This window comes from Podarcis erhardii (genome assembly GCF_964252035.2).
Source record: "Podarcis erhardii genome assembly, chromosome: 8".
In the NCBI taxonomy this organism is placed as follows: Eukaryota; Metazoa; Chordata; class Lepidosauria; order Squamata; family Lacertidae; genus Podarcis; species Podarcis erhardii.
In genome coordinates, this window is record NC_138499.1 from 29,228,635 (window position 1) to 29,249,224 (window position 20,590).

At 41.4% G+C, this 20,590-nt stretch overlaps 1 protein-coding gene across 2 annotated transcripts; it reads right to left on the reverse strand.

Annotated features, from left to right (window-relative positions):
• Positions 1-220: 220 nt before the first annotated feature.
• LRRCC1 (leucine rich repeat and coiled-coil centrosomal protein 1) lies at positions 221-20,271 on the reverse strand. 2 transcript variants are annotated; one of them, XM_081873303.1, is made up of 19 exons: positions 20,126-20,271; positions 18,790-18,995; positions 17,617-17,682; positions 16,934-17,101; positions 15,626-15,795; positions 15,303-15,503; positions 14,127-14,320; positions 13,240-13,435; positions 12,080-12,228; positions 9,706-9,910; positions 8,290-8,351; positions 7,173-7,374; positions 5,080-5,265; positions 4,729-4,903; positions 3,975-4,138; positions 3,471-3,679; positions 3,152-3,289; positions 2,039-2,174; positions 221-527 (listed from the first exon to the last, which is right to left on the reverse strand). In XM_081873303.1, the coding sequence occupies exons 1-19, from the start codon at positions 20,182-20,184 to the stop codon at positions 405-407; spliced, it is 3,009 nt and encodes a 1,002-aa protein (XP_081729429.1). In that variant the 5' UTR covers positions 20,185-20,271; the 3' UTR covers positions 221-404. The 2 variants fall into 2 exon arrangements, with proteins under 2 accessions (XP_081729429.1, XP_081729428.1); XM_081873302.1 differs by having other exon boundaries at positions 8,290-8,429.
• Positions 20,272-20,590: the final 319 nt, after the last annotated feature.

The following is a 20,590-nucleotide window of genomic DNA, read 5'->3' on the forward strand; positions in this document are numbered from 1 at the left end:
GTAGGTCAGTTGCTGGATGTGACGCTGTTGCAGCCATCCCTCCTGGCTTGGTGTCCCGCAAGATACAGCAGTGGTTCCACAAGACCATATTTCTCACTTCCCCATATATAGGATTCTTCATTTCAGCACTATGGCAGAGAGCAAAGACCACTTTTTAAAACCTTTCCAAGTTTCCAGAAGTTATTCAAGCCTTTGAATTGCCTCTTTAGTAAATCAGTAATTTAAGAAAGGTAACTATTTATTTTGAAAATATTATACATAAAGTGCAGATATAAGTCATGCCAATATGCAGCATTTTTTTTCAGGAGACTAACTTTGAATAAATGGCTAATGTCATAGTTGTGCCCATCAAGACCGACTATCTTACTGAATTTTGTATGCCTCTACAGGAGTGTCCCTGTACTTCAGAGCTCCTGCTGAATGTCACTCAAAGCAACTGTCAATCGTTTGATTTTCTCTTCCATGGCCTTTTTATTGCTTGCAGTCTCTTGCAAGAGCTGACGCATTTCTTCTTCAACTTGGTAAACCTGAAATAAAATTTACATCTGTTATGAACCACACCTGTTGTAAACTTGTGGTCTGTTTGTGCAATGAAAGATACGTAAGATATAATAGGAACTTTTTCATTTTTTCCGAAGATGTTATAGAAAGGTAGGTAGAAGTTTGAAATCGGCTGAAGAGGTTACATTTGCGAAAGCACCAACATACATTTCATGGAGACTACGTAAAAGGTAATGCCTATCGTGCAAAACCCATTACACTTTAAAAAGTTAAAAATATACTTTAAATGTATACAATATACAATAATGAAACATTAATGGGCTGCAACCAGGGAAAAGCATACATACAGCGGCTGATGGAAGCTGACTGCCTTTTCAGACTCGACTCCTCAACACCCTCCTGGCTTAGTAGGATTCCCCAATTCAGAGGTTGTCAACCTTTTTGAGTCCGCCGCTCCCTTCACCAACTACATTCTCTCCGCGGCATCCCTATGGGGCTTAGGAGCCCTGTTATGTCACCCCTTGCCTACAGTGTCAGTAGCCTCTCACCCGTTCTCAAACACCCTCCCTTGTGGAGGCCTTCTCCCCTCTCCTTGGGAGTCCCTGGTCTCTGAGCTCCCTCTACACCAAAGAGAGGTGCCTCTCAGAGGCACCATTCGCCTGCGGAGCTTATAGTCAGGGCTGCTGCAGTAGACAGCTGTGCAAGCCTTTGGGAGGCAGAGACACAAAAGGGCATCGGAGGAGGAGGGAAGGAAAGAGGGACAGAGGTCAGTGTTGCCCGTGGCACCCCTGAGCATCATTCAAGGCACCCCAGGGTGCCCACGGTGCACTGATTGAAAACCACTGCCCCAACCCTTTTTTTTGGGGGGGGGGAGGACATGGGCTACTGGGGAAGACAAGAAAATCGGCTTCTGCCAACCCCCTTCTGTAGTCTTTTATTTAGATCCATTCCAATTTTCAGTAAATGTTCCTCACAAAGACAGAGGACCACTACCATGTACCTGCACTGACTAACTAGAGAACACATTCATCCTTAAACTAATTTCACTCAAACTTCCAAAAGTTTCCTAATGGGAAATTACAAAAAAGGGTCTCTAGCAGCCCTTTCATTAAATTTTTTAAGAATGAACAACCAACCACTGTTACTGAGAATTATGCAGTGTGTTTTTCTAGATCTATCAGTACAAATATGACTTTCAGCAAGGCACCACTCGTCAACCTTAAGGCCACGTGAATATTCAGTAATAGGCAGCAGCCAGCCCATAGAAGCTTTACAGGTTAAGCCCCATCACCTTGAATACAGACTGGTAGTGGGTGACATTGTCAAAAGAACGAATTTTATGTATTTTTTTCTGATCCAACTATATCAGAAGGTCAGCTTTCCATATCTTGCATCTGCTGATCATTCTTCTGCGGTAGCTGCAGTAATCAAGGAGTTATCTACACATTGTTAGCAAACAAAAACTAGCAGATTTATTTGCTTAATGTGTTTTTTAAAAGTGAAACAACATTTGGGTGCTTTTAGCATTATCTATCACCTTTTCATTTGCTGCCGCAATTTGTTGTTGCTTTTCATTTGCTAACTGCAGCAGTTCTGCTTGATGTGCTGCTAGCGTTGATTCAAGTTGTCTTCGGAAAGCATCATCCATAGAATGCAGCTTTTCCACCACTGCCCTAAACACAAAATGAACTCTTAAACCTTATATCTATATCACTATTATTGAGATATGCATGTTGTGTAGAGAACTATTCTCCTACAGTCAGAAAACATTATTTACTAAGTACATCCCAGTAACTCATTCACATATTGTAAGCAGCATTTTCTGACTGGATTTTTTCTACTGTAATCTCAATTTTCTAGATATTTTGTTACAGAAACCACATTAGCAGAGACTGTGTATGTATACACTAGAAATTTGGAGAAATATGTTAAGGGGGAAAAGCATGGATCTCTTGCAAGTTTAAACCATAAACTTCTGGGATGCCATCCATGCTTCCCATGAACAGAATTCCTTACTCGGGAAGCTCTGCTGAAAGGAAGAGTTGGGGGGGGGAGGCAAATTTCCTCACCACCCACATTATTTCAATTCCTCTGGAGCAGCTGTTAGAAGGCAAGAGGGCCTATAGAGTAAGCAGTATCAGAAAAAAATGGCTTCCACCACATACGTCCAACCAAAACCTCTATTGGATTGGAAGTCCTTCCGTGAATGGAAAGAACCCTTTTTATTTTTCCCCACAGATAAAACAGAAATGTACTAGGTTTCCACAGGGGAACTCTTTTTACAAATACCAACAGATATTTATGTCACCTCCTAGAGTTCATAAAATTGGGCTAAAGAATTGCTTTCAAATTTTGTCAGGCTACAGGTGGTCCTTTATGAATTTTCAGTTTAATTAGGGATAAAAACAAACAGTATTGTAATGACAGTTGTGAGCACCTTTCACCAATAGAACTTTCATTATATGCCATACTGCAAACGAAAAGCTTCCCCCAAAGCCACAACCGCCATTCAGGAAAGAAAATTTCTTTCTCTAATTTCTCTGAAAGACACCCTGTTCTGCAAGATCTTTCATGAAGAATACATAAAAAATCTGACTGTCTTGAATAAATTCACATTAATACGATCAGAAAGTCAAATATAGCAACTTACTTTTGTGCCTGAATACTTTTATCTCTCTCCTCAATCAGCTGCTTCTCTTTTATATCAAAATTTTCTTTCATTTGTTTGACTTGTGCTTCCAATTTGCTCAACAATCCTCCTTTATCTTGCCACTTTTTATTCATCGCACTGAAATGTAATGGACATTTTCACAGAAGCTTCAGAGACTTACTCGTGCTACAACGAAAACCATATCCCTACTTTTCAAGTTTTTGTAATAGGAAAAGAAAAGCTTCCCATTCTGCCTCAATATGGCTTACTGACACTTTAGCATTACTAACATTAATTTAGCAGCATTACTAGTTAGTACCTATAAGTTTTCTTGATATCTTCAAGCTCTGCTTCTTTTTCCTGCAACTGCTGTTTGAGTTCCTCTTTCCTCTCATTTTGCCTTTCCAGTTTTTCCATGAGATCATCCAACTGAGTCTCTCTTCCCTCTAGTTGCACCTGAAGTCTCTTCTGCATTTCAGTACTTTCTTCACGATGCTTTCTTATCTGCTCATCTCGGTCCTGTGAGGCCTTGAGAACAATTTTATCAATATATTTGCCCTGGACCACAGCTAAAACTTCAAGGTGCAAAGTGGATCAACAGGAAAAACTCTGCTTACTTAGTCTCCTATAGTTAAAAGCAGAGGACACTTGTCAGAAAAGAATGGCCATTATACCTCTATCACTGATGGATAACATTTTGAAGACAACCCATGCACAATTGTTGTGCCATTTCTTTGCTTTCCCCTCCTATATCATTACAAGAACCTTTATTGTATTCAGTATCTGTTTTCAGGCAAGTTTGTTAAAAAACAACAACCCTTACTTCTTTCAACTTTCTAATTGTTTCTGTTTGATCCTCCACTATTTTAGACTTAATCTTCAATGTGTCGTTGTTGCGCTCGATTTGTTTTCTCAGGGTCTCATTCTCACTAGTTAGTACTTCTATTTTGGCTTCCAGTTTCCCCCGATCTTGAGCAAGAGATGCTCCTGCGGAGGGAGACACAAAACAAAGTCTATGTTTTCAGTGCTGCAGATAATGAAGTTAATTTGTCGTGTTAACAGATTGCAAAGCAGTCAAAACCACCCCCCTCTTCTCCATGTCTGAAAATTAACATCGGGCATCCAGGCTTTCTTAAATGCCTCTTTGTTTAGGCTACTGTAGTAACTGTTTGAAAATTGTTAACCTATTTAGCTTAAGAATGAAAAAACACACCCGAGTCTCATTAACAGAACAACCTTTTCTTAGTAAATAGTATTTTGGAAATTCATTTCTGGAAAATCATGATACTGCTGGAAGGACACCTAGACACTATCAGCAGCTCTTATGCGTGTGATACAGGAGCATGCCAGATTGGGGATGAATGCCTCTACTGTGTAAAGCACTACCAAAACATAAAGCTGTGATGCATTAGGAAATAGATGCAAGCGATGCAGCTACGGAGCTTTTTGCCAGTACAGCCCATTGCAACACCATTAGAATGTAGACACTTTGCATTCTTACAGAGGCTTAACATGCAGGTTTAAGTTTCACTTTGTTCTTTATCAGCATCCTACCAAAGCAGAATACAAGTATTTACCCTGTTGCGCCAACTCTTGTCCCCATATTTTCCTCTCCGCTTTTAATCCGTCAATTACAGATTCCTGGGCTGTTATCTGTGAAATAAGTTTTGATTTCTCCTGTTTAAGAAGCTCAAGTTGAATAGTCGCCTGTTTATCTTCCTCCACCATATTTTCAAGAGTTCGGATTTGACTCTGACAAAAAGAAAAAGGACACATGCCATTGTGAAAGAAGGCTTTCACTGTATTTGAAGCTGCAGTGCCATTCAATGTTTCATGCTGTTGATTGACAACAGTCTTCTGTGTATTAACACAAAATGCAGTGTACAGAAGACAACATACAAAAGTTAGATAAGCCTATTAATGCATACTCTCAAGTTGTGTGTTGTTTCTTGCTTCGATCTGATTAATTCTGCAATCTTCATTTTTTGTTCTTTTACCATGGATGTCAGCTCTTGGATTAGGGTGGCCGATTGCTTTTCTTTTTGCAGAGACTGAGCGAGAAGATGCTTATGTTCTGCCAGCTCGGCAGCAACATTGTCAAAGCCTTCTTTAACCTATTTCAGCAAGGGGAAACAAATTGCAAATTATGAGAAAGGTTATTGCTACGTGTGAGTTATTTCTTACACAATAAAAACTGCAAGGTAACTTTCGAATGAATGACAAGAGGTTAATTTGAAAACACATGACATTAAACACCGAATATTACCTTGCATTTTTGGAATAGAGAGGCTCAATATTTATTCCAAATTATGAACTAAAAATGGATGCTGAATATCACCAGTTAGCAAAAAAAGAGAAAAGACTAAAAACTATATATAAAAGCTATAGTAAGTTCCTCAATTTAAAATAGAACTGAAATTAATGAAAGCATGTAATATCTTAACATGAACTTTTAAGCAGCTTTTCTTTGAGGATGCGGAAACTTTCGGGAAAAACATCATCAGTCATAATACATTTCTGAGCTGGAGGTGATCCTTTAAGCAGTATATGTTTGCTGAAGGATACTTTCAAGAGTTACTTGAATGAACTGAAGGAAGACAGTGGCTAAGCATTTTAAACCAGGGTTCCTTCTATAACTAAGTCAGCTCTTCTGCAGGCACAGAAAAAGTGTTTGGAGTTGTTTAGGGGCGAGATGTAATGTAACACAAGTGGGCATCTACAAATGCCACAGACCTTCTTCCTCCTCTCTTCCTGCATGCAGTCCCCAAAATCTGCTCCAGAGAATTGGAGGATACTGTGCAGCAGATTTTGGGGGCGTACAGGAGGGCTGGAGAGCCTTGCCTTGTTGTACAGTGGAACCTTGGTTTTCAAGCGTCTCAGAAGCTAAACATTTCGGAACCCGAACGCAGAAAACCCAGAAGTAATTGCTTCCGTTTTTGAACGCGCCTTGGAAGTAGAACTGCTGCTGAGGCGTGTTTTTCATTTCCCCCCATTGACTTTGCAGCCAGCCCATTTATCCTTGGTTTTTGAACATTTTGGAAGTCAAATAATCTTCTGGAACAGATTACCATAAAAAAACCGAGGTTCCACTGTACAAGCAGATTTCTGTTGCATAAGTGAGCAGCTGTTGCACTAGAATCGGAAAAACAGGTATTTCTAAGAGTAAAATGAGTGTGGGGAGAATGAAGACTAGTTTTATAAGTTTTTTAAACTTTATGAAATTACTTCCTATAACACATTAGTTAGTTGCTAAAATACAATTATTGCGGTACGTGTGCAATGTATTTTAGCTTGACACAATTTAGCTTGGCAGTATCTGAAAATTAAAAAATTATATACAACACACTGATTTAAGCCAATAAAAACACAAAGCCTTCAATTTTATACACACTTACCTGAGAGTAAATCGCAGTGGGACTTACTTTTGAGTAAATGTGTCTAGGTTTGCACTGTCAAGTTTCTTAATTTTGTAACTTGACAAGTGCAATCCTATCCACATCTATACAGAAGCGAGCAGCATTGAGTTCAATGGGATTTGCTCCAAAGCCAGTGCATATTGCAGCCTGAGTGTATCGTCAAAGTTTGCATAAAAGCACTAATCAATTTTATAGCAGCTAATTAACAGATATGTTTATTTAGTAAAAACTGAATTTATTTAGTTATTAAATTTATATACTGCCCTTCATCCGTAGATCTCAGGACGGTTCGCAACATAAAATTACAATATAAAAAAACCCCTAATATATGGATCTTATTGATTGTATTTATTTATTTATTAAATTTATATGCTGATATATTTTCCTCCCAAAGAAACCCAGAACAGCAAACACATGTGTGATAAAATAATGCAATAAAAATAAAAACACAGATAAAATAAAATGGAGTTCCAGAGCACAGACTCTTTAAAAATGCGGAATGAACTTATTGTTGCAAATGTACTGCTATGAAAAAAGGAAAATCATTTCTGTTTTAGCAGAAGAATTCCTAATATAGATCTCCTCATACACTTTCTATTTCTTACCTCAGTAAATCTTCTGGCCTCTATCGTTAATGCAAAACGAAACTCATCCTCTAGATCCTTATACTTTTGGTGCAGCAGAGTATTCTTCCCCTGCAGTTCTTTAATATGATGTTCGTGCCTCTGCTGCTCTCTGGCCACTTCTTTTGACAAAGCTTCTTGGAATTCTGAGCCGGTCAATGTAACTCTAGTTTCAAGTTCTTTTCTGGAATAACAAGACCTATGAGTGAGAAGCTACACAGTAAAAGAAATGAGGAGTGCATGTCTGCAGATGGGCGTTCTTCCATACAGTGGTACCTCGGATTACATACGCTTCAGGTTACATACGCTTCAGGTTTTAGACTCCACTAACCCAGAAATAGTGCTTCAGGTTAAGAACATTGCTGCAGGATGAGAACAGAAATTGTGCTCCGGCAGCGCGGCAGCAGCAGGAGGCCCCATTAGCTAAAGTGGTGCTTCAGGTTAAGAACAGTTTCAGGTTAAGAACGGACCTCCGGAACGAATTAAGTACTTAACCTGAGGTACCACTGTACTTCTTAGTTCTTAGATACCACGTATGCAGAGATGAGGCTCAAATGATTCTTGAGATCACAGATGTTAATTAAGATACAAGACTGCCTGGATAGCACTTTACTTACAACCATTTCTTACCACCAGGACTTGCTCCCTTTAAAAAGGCATCTTTGCCTGTTTATAATCTTGCTAAAATCAGCAAATGGTAGTTTCGGTTTGCTGGGAAAACCTAATGAATTCTTCTGTATGAAGTACAGAATTAACTGTCTCTGCACTCTCTTTCTTTTAATAGAATATTCTACTGTCTGACCATGGGAATAACTACATGCAGAAGTTTTAGCCTTGGTTGTTATGCCCAACCAAGGAATCCCACTTTCAAAACTTGCAAAATGCTTTCTGCAAGAGAAGGTGTCTGAATTAGAAAAAGATAAATTTACAGCACAATCCTAACCACAACTACTCAGAAGTAAGTCCTAACATCTTAAATGGGGCTTTAGACTACAGCTAAGTGCAGGCTGTCTATTTTCAACAACACAAAGCTGAACTTTTTTTTTAAATGCACAACTAATGTATTCCTGTGCTTTCTGGATTGTCTTGAGGCACATACCTGTGTTCCTGCTCTCTCAGCATAAGAAGTTCATGGACTTGTTCCACCTTCTCTTTTTGTTGCTGCAAAGAAATTCGAAGCAATTGCACTTCTCTCTCAGACGCTGAAACTTTTAATTCTGCAGCTTGAATTTGCTTCCTCTGTGCAATGTATCAAAGGAAGATAAGGAACACACTATCATGGTTGCTGAGAGTTGGCACTACAAGCAAAACATCTTGGCGGAGCTGCCAGCTTCACCATGAGACATCATGGAAAACTCCTGATGTTTATCTTTCTGGCTAGCATGTACTCCTACCCCCTACCCCCCTAAAAAACCCATGAAGCAATTGGGCTTGAAAACAGCCTTATGTCAGTGGCAATGCAAGAGAGTTTCAAGTCAAATTGCCATGCGGTTGTGTGTGTGTGTGTGTGTGTGTGTGTGTGTGTGAGAGAGAGAGAGAGAGAGAGAGAGGGGGGGAGGGGGGAGAGAGAGAGAGATTGGCAGGCAGGCAGAGGCAGACAGACTGAAGATGGAGAATTAAGCATCAATATTTCTATCCTCAGCTGCAAACTCCATAAAGATCTGGCTCTGGTTTTGCCCTCCTTTCCCATATCAGCTTTTTGATGTAGCACAACTAGCATGTGGCACTGGGAGTTGGGCAGAAGGTACCATGGCTCTCAGGCTGAAAGAGCTTCCCCTCCCATGGAATACACTTTTACATTACTCCCCCTGCCCCCCAATCACATCTTTCATTGTTTGACTCACACTCATATCCACAGTACCATTCAATAACTTTATTCAACATAAAGTTGAAGATAATTAGCCACACATCCCTGCAATTATACAGGAAGCTTTTGAAGGTCTTTCAAATTTCAGTGATGCCCTGTGCAAGGTCAAGGATAGTCCCGTTCCCCCCCCCCCCCGCCCATCACCTTCAGTTCTGCTTAATACACTATGTATGTCATAGTTGTAACATTCTGTGGAACTGGTTGTGCTGCCCTATAGCCAACCCTGGCTTTTGTACGAAGGGAGCTGCACAAGGTTTACTATGCAGCAGCAGTTTTTCCAGCTGTAGAGATTACAGGAACTGGATATGGTGATGCTCTCCCATTGCAGCCAATGCAAATGCAGGGTTATTTAGTTCTTTGCTCGATGTCATGTTACATCAGCAATGGGAGAATGGGAGAATGAAAATACTGACACTCCAGTGCTAGAACACACCAGATAAAACAGAATCTTAACATGCCAATGGTCTCAACCAAAATATGCTCTAGAAAATTTTGAGTTCTAAATCTACGTAGCAGACAGAATTTTGGCAGGTGCAACTCATCATGCAGAGGTGTTGAGAGATAAGATAGAACAGACCAGTTCTCCCTTACACCTGATTAACTGAACTGTAAGTACTAATTTTCTTCAGTGAGAAACAAAGGTTGTACCTCTGAAGCTTGCCGCTGTGCTCTTTGAGTCTCCACTTTGGACAGCGTTTCTTCTAAAGTCTGAAGTGCCTTTTGTTGATCCTCAACTTTATGTCGTGATTGATCTAGTTCCCTGTGAAGTCGTTCAACTTCGTCTTTCAGATGCTGAATGTCTACCTGAAGTTTGGTTTTCGCATTTCTTTCTCTCAAAACCAGCTCTTTTAGCCTGAAAAACATCACGTTCATTCAAAATCACTATTTTTTCAAAGTAAGAAATGGCGCTGTTTAGGAATGTATGAAGAGATGCCACCATAGTATCGTATAGCTTTTGATACTCAGTGTATCACTTAAGGTCAAATCATAGTTTACATTTCCAAAGCATATAGGCAAGCCATGCTTTAAACCTGCTCATCTGCTCCCCGACTCCCAGTACTCAGTTTCTGACAGTTTCTGACACTCATGGAACAGCAACCTCCAGAGGCAAAGGGCCAGACATAACTATGGCTTGTCCATTCAGATATCATGCCGGAACAGTTCAGCTTCCTTAACCATGATTTGGCATGATGTCTAAGTTGACCTGTGGTTATACAATGGATTTAATTTTTACTTATTAAAATTATTTTATACCACCTTTCATTTTAAAAACCAAGGCAGATTATAGGAAAATAAAAAAGCCATTTTAAAAAGCCGTATCAGCAAACATCAGTTGCTATTAAAATAGCCAGAAATGCTAGGATCCGGTATTAACAGTCAGGAAAAGCTTGGGTGAAGAGGTATGTTTTTAGTCAATGGCAGAAGCACTCAACAGTCGGTGCCTAAGTGATCTCCGGTCAAATTACTGTTTCGTACAGTATTTGTCATGCTCCCCACCTAAGCAATGAGTTGTATTAATAGTTGATAGAACTAAGTCTTTAAGTGAGGAGGGGAAAGCTTTTCCAGAAGGGCAACGAGAAAGCACTCAAAGTTCAAGAGGCAGAACTGTAAATATTTAACTCAGGAGTTAAATCATCTGCCTAAAACTACTGGAATATACTTTGGCATCCAGCTTTGTGCAGTTTCAGCATTTCTGCATCAAGCTTGTAGAAGTCCTTATGTTGCTGTATTCCAAGGGAGATTCTATCTGGCACAGTAGTGCCCATGCTAAACTGCAGGATTTCAGGGAGGAGCATTTTTCAGTCTTACCTGGAGAAGCCAAGGACTGAGCATGGAACCTTTCCCATGTAAAGCATATTCCTCTACCACTGAGCTATGGCCTCCTTGTCAAATCCTCATAGCAAGGTCCAGGTATGTCCATTAGGGTTGTGCATATTTCAACATTCCCACAAGTACAGAACACACAAAACTTGACAATAGATGCTGAATTCAGCAGCTTGGCTTTCCTTCACAGAAAAACAAGCAACTTTTCTGTTCTTATAGGCTGAAAAGGATGTGGACTTATCCAACTGACAAACATTCACAAGAAGGTGAGTGGGAACTGCAAAGGTAGCTTAATAGCAAACACAACCCATGTTCATCGTCAGGAAATAATGGCCTGATTCACACATTACACTAAGCCATGGTTTGTTTGACAAACCACAAGTTTGCCACAAGTATGAAGTTGTCCTACAGATGATCATACAAACCACTTCAGAGGATTATAGAAACCATGGCTTGTTTCTACAAAGTTTGTTCTGCAGCTGCTATGGCCTTTGTAGTTCAGTGAACAAACAAACCTAAGCTAAGGAAGGGTTCATATGTAATGTCAAGTCACAGTTAAAACAAACCAAGGTGCACAAGCCAACAGCAAAAAGCTATGCCTTCACATATTGCTGGCAGTAACAAACCATAGCTAAGCTACAGGAAAGGGCTCAGATGATTTATTTCAAAAGCACATTGGTAAATAAACCAAGAATTAGCATTTTGTGCAAACCAGACCAATATCTGAAATGCAATGTTGTAAAAGTAATATTCTTTTTATGAAGGATAAACTATGCATAGAAATTTTGCAGATAATCCTCAGAGTTATTTGCATATATTCAAATGCCAGAAGTGCTAACAAGGATTTTTCAAACACACTTCAAATTATTTGAAGGCAAAGTCAATTATAATATTGCTAATAGTGTCACCCTGATGACGAGGTTGATCAGTTTTCTGAAAAGCTGCACCTCCATCCACCTTTGACACAATTTGTTCTCCCGTTGAAGGGTAGTAACACAGAACAGGTTTGTGGAAGATTTATAGCCTAAAACACACTCAAAGTTATTGATTTGCAAATAAACCTACAGATACCTACAGAAACTAGTTGTATTTTATTGCTCTAAGATACTCCCTCTCTGGTGACTGAAAAAATGCAAGTGGGAAAAAACTGGTAATAAATTAATTTCCAGAAGCTCATTTTAACATGCTGGATCCTTACCGGTCTGTAGTATACACGGCCATACTTTGAATACCCTTTTCTTCTTTTGCTTGGTCCTGCAGCTCTTTGATATTTTCTCTCAGTTTCTTTTCAGCTTGTTCAGCCTTCCACCTTTTCTCTCTCTCCTGATCCAGCTCTTGAATTAGTGCCTGAACAAGACAGAGATCCCATATATTCCAAAGGAGAAACTACAAATGCAGAAGAATTGCTTCTACTAAGAAGAAAGGTGGATGCATTTTGGGGCAGGAAGGGTGTTGGCGCTGAAGGGAGATGATAGACACCCACTTTATTCTCCCGAAAGATAACGTGCTATATGGCCATGACTCCAACACTGCAGGCTGCCACACTATAGGAAGGGTTTAAAAACTAGGCTACTAGACAGTTAAGGCAAAGGGATTGCTTTCACTTAACAACTAACAAATCCCAACTTTAAAAACCAATATTGGGCATATCAAGAAATGATCTACTTCAGCTCCAAATACGTAGAAGAACGAAGGTCAGCAAAGGTAAAGTCTAGTAATGCTGGAAAACAAACAATGGGTTTCATAAAAGCATGAGAATGTCCGTGTGGCAATGCTAGTCAGGTGCATACTGTAAAAGAAAAGCCAGTTTTGAAGTTCAAAACAGAAAGTAGAATGCTGAAGGAGGTGCTGATGCAAGGAAAAAACATGAGAAAGCAGATGTGAGAAACAAGAGGATTGGATCCCTTTCAGAACTTGAAATATGGGTACCCCCAACAAAAATTTAAAATTAGGCTCTGTAATTCGGAACTTATGTGATTTGATTTGATATGATAGATCTGTTAATAAAAATTATTTTTTAAAAAAGAGAAAGCAGATGTGAGAGACATACTGCACTTCAAAGTTTAGTCGCTCTGTGTACCATAAGCTGCTTCTGAAAATATCTCTACAGATGTATTTCTGTGATCCTATAATGATATCTATAAGCTGATTCAACTGCAAGAGATCCTGTGCTCAGTGGACCAACAGCTAGAACACTCATGTTGCCTTACAAGTTTAGGGGTTCTCTCCACTTCGATTTAGAAAGTTACTCCTACTTCTGTTGATCAATAGTTATATTAGTGCCAGTTTTTATGGCTAGTGTGAAAACCATGTTAGCCTTAAGTACCTGGAAATAATAAAAGAGTAAAATATACCTACCCTGTAAGTGGAATCTTCTTGAGTACTGGAATCTAAATGTTTTAGTTTTTTCATTTGGTTTTTCTGTGCACCCAAATTCTTGGGCGATTTCCCCACTAAATCTGAGCTCGGAACTTCTGAAGTTGGACTTGAATTTTCTTCCTCTTTAACTTGAGATCCTCGCATTTTTGACTTTACACAAGTCTGCTCTCCTGCCCTAAAACGATACATAAATTAAACTCACACATCAATACATGGACAAAAAAACTTCCAGATGTTACCAAATATATTTAGAATGCCTTCTAAATTCTTAAAGGAGAATTTTCTGTGCTTTTACTTGATCATAAATGAGCACACAAAACCATTTCTGTTTTATTTTTAACACCGAAACTGCTCTCCAATTGAACTATTATTATTATTTATTAAATTTGTATATCGCCCTATACCTGCAGGTCTCAAGGTGGTTCACAGGATAAAACCGTGATATAGAAACACAGAATACATACAATAAAGACAAGAACAACCACCCCAACCACATTTTAAAAGGCCATTGAATGTCAGTCAACCAAAGGCCTGGTTAAAGAGGAACGTTTTTGCCTGGCGCCTAAAGGTGTATAATGAAGGCACCAGGCGAAACTCCTCGGGGAAAGCATTCCACAAATGGGGAGCTATTGCAGAAATGGCCCATTCTCGTGTTGCCACACTCCGGACCTCTTCTGGAGGAGGCACAAAGGGCCTCACAAGATAATCTCAGGGTAACAACTAGAAGTACCTAAAAAGTCCACTGAAAACATTATTTTAGACATGCCTATTCAGAAATCCACCAAGTTCAATGAGGCTTACTCCCAAGTAAATGGATAAAAGACTGCATGTGAATATGGAAGCACACATCAACGAACTGAAGATACCTGTCTGAAATTTTGCCTCTCTGAGAATGGTACTTTGTAGACGAAGTGGCTTTTCGATAACTGGGGATCTTGCTCCTTTTAGCTACCTTTCTGTTCTCTTTCCCACTTTCACCACCACTCTCTGAAGTGAGATCTGTGTCCCTTTTTGCTTTGAGAACATTAAGAGCAACGCCAGCCTTTGAAGTCTTAGTCACCTAAAAATAAAAGGATTTAGAGCTCATTTTTTTATCTTACTTGATCTTTAGACCTATTACTTTTAGACAGTCTTGGGTAGCTGATTACACTGAATGCCACTTACAGCAGGATAATCTGTGAAAATGTATTAACTCCAAAAGTAAGAAGTGTCCATTATTACTTCAAGCAGCAATTAAGCGAGGTTCTTCTCCCCTTTAAGTTCCCAAAATACCCAGCCTAAGCTCCTTGACTGCAAGCTTCAGCACTTTCCACTCAGACCATAAGAACAATTTTGCTCTCAAGCGCATGACTCATACTGCACTCTGAAGCTTATTCACACTGCAGTTCTGGGACTACAGAAGCTCAAGTGGCTTGTTGATCATACTCTGTCCGAAGTCACGGACTACAGACCTTTCAATTCAGACCTTTGGTATTAAAGCAAGGAGAATGAGCCAGAAGCAACCAAATGGGGAAAAAATTGGTAGGGAAGTCAATTGTTTCAGGCAAGTCAGTTGGTAGCTTTGCTGCAGTCATTCCAAGCCTCTGTAATAGGTGCACAATATATAATCTATATGTATGTCACATGGAACAACTGTATCAAATATAACTACGGCTGGATCTACACTGACCTGTAAAAATGTCATTAAATATAACATTATATAACTCTCAATGCAGTTTCCCATTGTCGAAGGCTCGCTGCTCCACAGCGCCCTCTGTTGTCTCATTTTAATAATGCATTTTAATGTTATAAAGAACCAGTGTAGATCCATCCTACATTTGGGGAAGATCTTTAGCTCAGTGGTAGAACACCTGCCTTTCAGAACAACCCAGATTTAATTCCCGGCACCTCCATGTCAGGCCAGGAGAGATGCAAAGTCAATGTAGACAACACTGAACTAGATGGGCCTATTGTCTGACTAGGTACAAGGCTGCTTCGTATGTTCCAAAGTTCATCTGCAAACAGACATTTGTCAAGCCAGAGGGGGAAATGTAAACTGTTACCTTTTCCAGCAGCTGTGATATATGATCCTCTAATTTTTTTATTCTCATGTCACTGTCCAGTTTAATTCTTTCTGGCTCGGAAGAGGATATGCCCTCAGGGGAGGAGCTAGTGGCGGGCCAGGTAGGCGTACAGGCACGCTGGCGAAACTGAGCTAACACCTCATCAATACGGGGTGTCATCACTGGCATATTGAGGCAAGTCTGTTTAAAAGAAACAAAGCATAAGTGATGAGGAGTGGGGGGGACGTACACTGCTTTGACATTTTCAAAGACAAAAAGGCCCCCCTCCACTGCCCTCCACACACATGCAGGAGTCACAGCACCTCATCTTCATCTGCAGGAGAACTGGATGAAGCCAAGCTGTCCAAAAGGCCTTCTAAGCACTTCAGATCTGTTGAATTTGCTTCTGCCAAGTTTACTGGTTCACCAAATATATTCCTTCCATCTAGGATGGTAAGCTGGGGTAAAGCCTGAAGGAGGATCTCTCTGTAGCCTAAGAAGAACACAGAAGCTATTAAGCTCCATGCTTCAGTCTAAACATCACCAACAGTGAGGCAAATTCATTTCAGTATAGCATATCTGATTATCCCAATACCAGAGGGATGGGGAACCAGTTTCTCTACCAGATGCTTTGGGCTACGACTCCCCATCATCCCAAACAATTGGCTGTGCTGGCTGAGGCTGATGGGAGTTGGAATCAAGTACAGTGGTACCTCGGGTTACATACGCTTCAGGTTACATACACTTCAGGTTACAGACTCCGCTAACCCAGAAATAGTACCTCAGGTTAAGAACTTTGCTCCAGGATGAGAACAGAATTCGTCTTCCGTGGCACAGCAGCAGCAGGAGACCCCATTAGCTAAAGAGGTGCTTCAGGTTAAGAACAGTTTCAGATTAAGAACGGACCTCCAGAACAAATTAAGTACATAACCCGAGATACCACTGTATCTGGAGGACCTTGTATTATCTGAAACACCATTCACTGAAGAACTAAATTATAGGCTCCAATCCATTCCCGAGATGTTCTTCTGGCAGCCGAAAGCCTCAACCGCTCGCAGAAGGGCTATTTCTGAATGGAGCAAAAGAGCACCACATGAGAAGATTTCAAAACAGTTCTGCTGTTTGCGCAAGCTCTTTCTCAAGACTTTTTCATTGTTCACTGAACTTTATATGGTACAGTCTGCGTCTTTCTTCTCAGCATGTTTTTTTATATTGCAATACACCCTTATGAATATTTTGCTTATTAAAATACTTATAACCCGCCCTATAATGGATCTCAGGGCAGAATACGAAAACAGCAAATTGCAAACCTGCTATAGCCATTAATTTTAAAATCAAGCAAACATCAATACTAAGCTGCAGTCAAAGATTTCCCCGGTGCTGAACTAAGATCAACGCTAGCGTCAGCCTGGCCTCTGAGGGGGGGACATTCTATAACTGGGGTGCCACAGCCATGCTGCAAGAAGTCTTCTGCAACCTTAGCACAATAATTCATGGACCAGCACTTGTGCTTTTCTCTATCTGCCAACAGTTATCTGGATCCAAGTCATGATCTGGTGATCAGCTGGAAATGCTGATCTTCAAAATGCAAATAGAGTGAGTCATAAATGTTTCCTGTGCACTACTCTTACCTATTTTTGCACACACTGGGTTACTTTTTCCACTCTTCTCCAAAGAAAGATTTGACAGGTACTGTAATCCCACCAAGCACTGGAGTAAATGGTTAATATTACTTATACAATTGCCGTGTAGCTCAAGAGAACTAATTTTAAAATTGGCTCCATGAAGGTACAAAAGTCCTGTAAAAACAGACACAGTATGTCAAAAAACATTTTCAGCAAGAAGGTGTGTAAAGACAAGGAAATCCCTTCTGGATCAAGCCAAGGGCTCATCTAGACCAGGATCATGGTCTCACAATGGCCAAATATGATTCTCAGCAACTGGAATTTGGAAGTATAGTGGAGGTAAAACACAGGCATCATGGCTAGTAGCCACTGATGGTCTCAGCCTCCTTGAATTTGTCTAATCCTCTGTTGACGCCACCCAAGTTGGTAGCCATCACTGTTTCCTGAGGGAATGAGTTCTGTAGCTGAAACAATGTGTTATGTGGAAAAAGTAATTCCTTTTAGAATAAACTACTTTTCTTCCTTTCCTTTTGTAAAATACCCCATGAACACTTTATTGGCAGTTGTTAGATGTATGCAGCAGCAATAACAATTCTCGCAAAGCCATCATGGGAGTTAAGTCACATCAAACATAGTAAGACTTACTTCCAAGTAGATATGCAGAGGGATGAGCTGCAAAAATCTCTTACCTGTAAGGTCATGTATGTGGTTGTAAGACAAATTCAATCTAGTTAAGTTAAACAGCTTTTCCAGTCCTGGGAAAGAAAAAGGTAAACAAAAAAATCACTGACCACAGAGATCAGATAAAGAATATATGCCATTAAGATAATGTAGAAAATAGATAAAGTCGCAACAGTTACAGGGGTCCACAGTTTAGGGTTGGTCGGCAGCCAAGCCAGAATTTACGGTTACTGTCTCTTGTTCCTGACCTCACATTATGTCCCTAGTGTCCTGGGCTCCTTCGGGAGGAAGAGTGGGATATAAATTTAATAAACAAATTATGTCTCCAGTTCTGAGGTCCAACACAATTGTAAGACGACACTCCCACCACTTTCTATCTCAGCTTGGAACTGGGGAAGGAAACAGGATTGTTTGAGGACTGGGCTAGCAAAGCACTTGGAGCAACTTGACAGAGTTGCCAAAAACCACCATAGGAAGCCCCAACTTTCCAATCCAGCTTGGAGGTGGGGAGGAGAGGGGTCTTCCTCTTATAATTAATTATAAAACAAAATAGCATGAGTTTTTATAAGAACGTTTAACTAAGTCCCGGTTCTGGGAGAAAGGCATAAATGAATAAAATAAATAATAATAATAATAAGTTCACAAGCCAGTGGGTTGTGTTTGAGTGAGAAACGAACAAGTTACAAACCAGGTGTAGGGTACCGGATGTTGCTGAACTACAACTCCCAACATCCCCAGTCATTGGCTATGCTTGTTAGGGCTGATGAGAGCTGCAGTCCAGCAACACTAGGAGGGCCAGAGGTTCCCCACCCCTGCCATAAACTAGAGTTTGCAATTGAACAAACAGTAAACCAGCACACACTGTTGAACTGCTCCTACTGCATTCCTCCTGAGCACAAGTAGGAGCAACAAACCACAAGCCTTGGTTTATTATAACATGTGAACCAGGATTTGGAGTTTATTTCCTCTCTAAGCAAACCAAGATCTGAAGCCAAGCACTGGTTCACACACTGTAGTAAGCCAAGGCATGTGATTTGTTACTCCTGCTTACGCTAGGGGAGGAGTACAGCAGGAGCGATCTGGAAGCTTGCACTAGCACTGATTTTCCGTGTCATCCAAACACAGTCATTACATGTGACATGCACACTAGGAACAGAAAACCAGTCAAGCCAAGGACTAACCTTCAACCTTTGTTATCAAGTTGCAAGCTAAGTTTAAGGTACGCAGGTTGGTCAGGGAACTCAGCCCTTCAATCCGATGTATGTGATTGGATGAGAGATCCAGATGCTGCAAGTTCAACATATGACCAAGACTTTCAATTCTGGAGATCTGGTTACAGTGCAAGTTGAGTGTGTGAAGTTTTGAGCTTAAAGGTATCTCCGCTAAACTACAAATGAAAAAGCAAATGGTATTAGGATGTAATAATTTGGGGGGGGGCAATAGAGAATCCTACCGTAATTAATAAAAATAAGCAGTAAGTAGCCTATCTCAAATGGTCTGCAAGGCAGGTAAGCATGGTCATTTCCAGTGCTCAGGCCTGGCTCTCTACTCTGGCTACTTCTGCTCAGTTAGGCTGCACTCGCTTGGGGATGAAAGCCAATATGATGTATGACCAGCTTTCTGCTTGGACTGGGGAGAGATGCAAGTTCAGATCCCCACGCAGTTGTGAAAAGTCAATGGAGAATCCTAGGCCAGTTCTTCTTTCTCACTGCTACCCTACAGGGTTGTTGTTGTGAGAATTAAATGGTGGAACTGCCCATGCATTTTCACCCCGCTCTTCCCATAAGGTTCATCTTGCCACAACTTCCAATCTTCACAAGCCTGCAAATTAGGGCTATACGCTGTGGGTTAAACCACACAGCCTAGGACTTGCCGATCAGAAGGTTGACGGTTCGAATCCCCATGACGGGGTGAGCTCCCGTTGCTCGGTCCCTGCTCCTGCCAACCTAGCAGTTCGAAATCACGTCAAAGTGCAAGTAGATAAATAGGTACTGCTCCGGCGGGAAGGTAAACGGCATTTCCGTGCGCTGCTCTGGTTCGCTAGAAGCGGCTTAGTCATGCTGGCCACATGACCCGGAAGCTGTACACCGGCTCCCTCGGCTGATAAAGCGAGATGAGTGCCACAACCCCAGAGTCGTCCGCAACTGGACCTAATGGTCAGGGCCCCTTTACCTTTATGTGATTAGGACGGCCACCTGTCCATTCACTTAACCTTCATGTTTGAATGGGAATCTTAAACCCAGGCCTTGCTGGACAGTTGGTTCCGTTGAGACATTCAATATAGTTCCAACTAAGTAAAGGAACGCTCAGAGGAGCAATTTGGGGCCATTAATGTTAAAATGTCCACGGAGCCTCCCTCCCTGGATGCCCCAAGCACGTGCTTCTTTCGCTTGATGGTTCATCCTGCCCTGCTGGGACCCGAACCAACGGATTCCTGTATTGCGAGGGTTGGACTAGATGACCCCTGGGGAGCCCCGCCCAACTCTACGATTCCGTGACTCCGCTGCAGCCGCTCACCTTTTGACGCCTTTGTCCATGAGGCTGAGCTCCCCCGAGGCCGCTCCGGGCTCCGCCATCGCGCTCCCGTCGGCGCCGCCTCTTCCCTCGGAGCTGCCCCTCGCCCTCAGCCGCCGCGGCGTTTGCCGCCCTCCGCTTCAAATCCCTCCCACCCCGTCGCTGGGGCAACCGTGCCCGCGCAAGGCATGACGGGAAGCTCGAAGCTCCTCCCAGCGGCTCTTCCCGGCGAGCGAGGAGAAAGCGAACCATAGCGCTATGCAAAAAAAGAACAGATACGCACGTCGCCTGAGCACTTCCGGGACGGAAGTAGGATGCGCCGCAGGACTCTGCGCGTTTCTCCTACTACAGGAAGGGAAAGTGAGGGGTAGTGCTTGGGGCTTTGCGCCACGATTCAGAAGGACCGGGGCTCTTCTCCCCCACTCAGTTTCTTAGGATTTACCTATCTCTCAGGTTGTTTGGCAAGGG

What these genes read in the sequence shown, in the direction of transcription:
- LRRCC1 (XM_081873302.1), bottom strand. Translation starts at nt 20,184, where the DNA reads ATGGCGGAGCCCGGAGCGGCCTCGGGGGAGCTCAGCCTCATGGACAAA. An exon ending in GCCGTGTATACTACAGACCG is followed by an intron (nt 9,911 to 12,079) that starts GTAAGGATCCAG and finishes GATGTTTTTCAG; the next exon opens with GCTAAAAGAGCTGGTTTTGA. An exon ending in AAAAGTATTCAGGCACAAAA is followed by an intron (nt 2,175 to 3,151) that starts GTAAGTTGCTAT and finishes TTTTGTGTTTAG; the next exon opens with GGCAGTGGTGGAAAAGCTGC.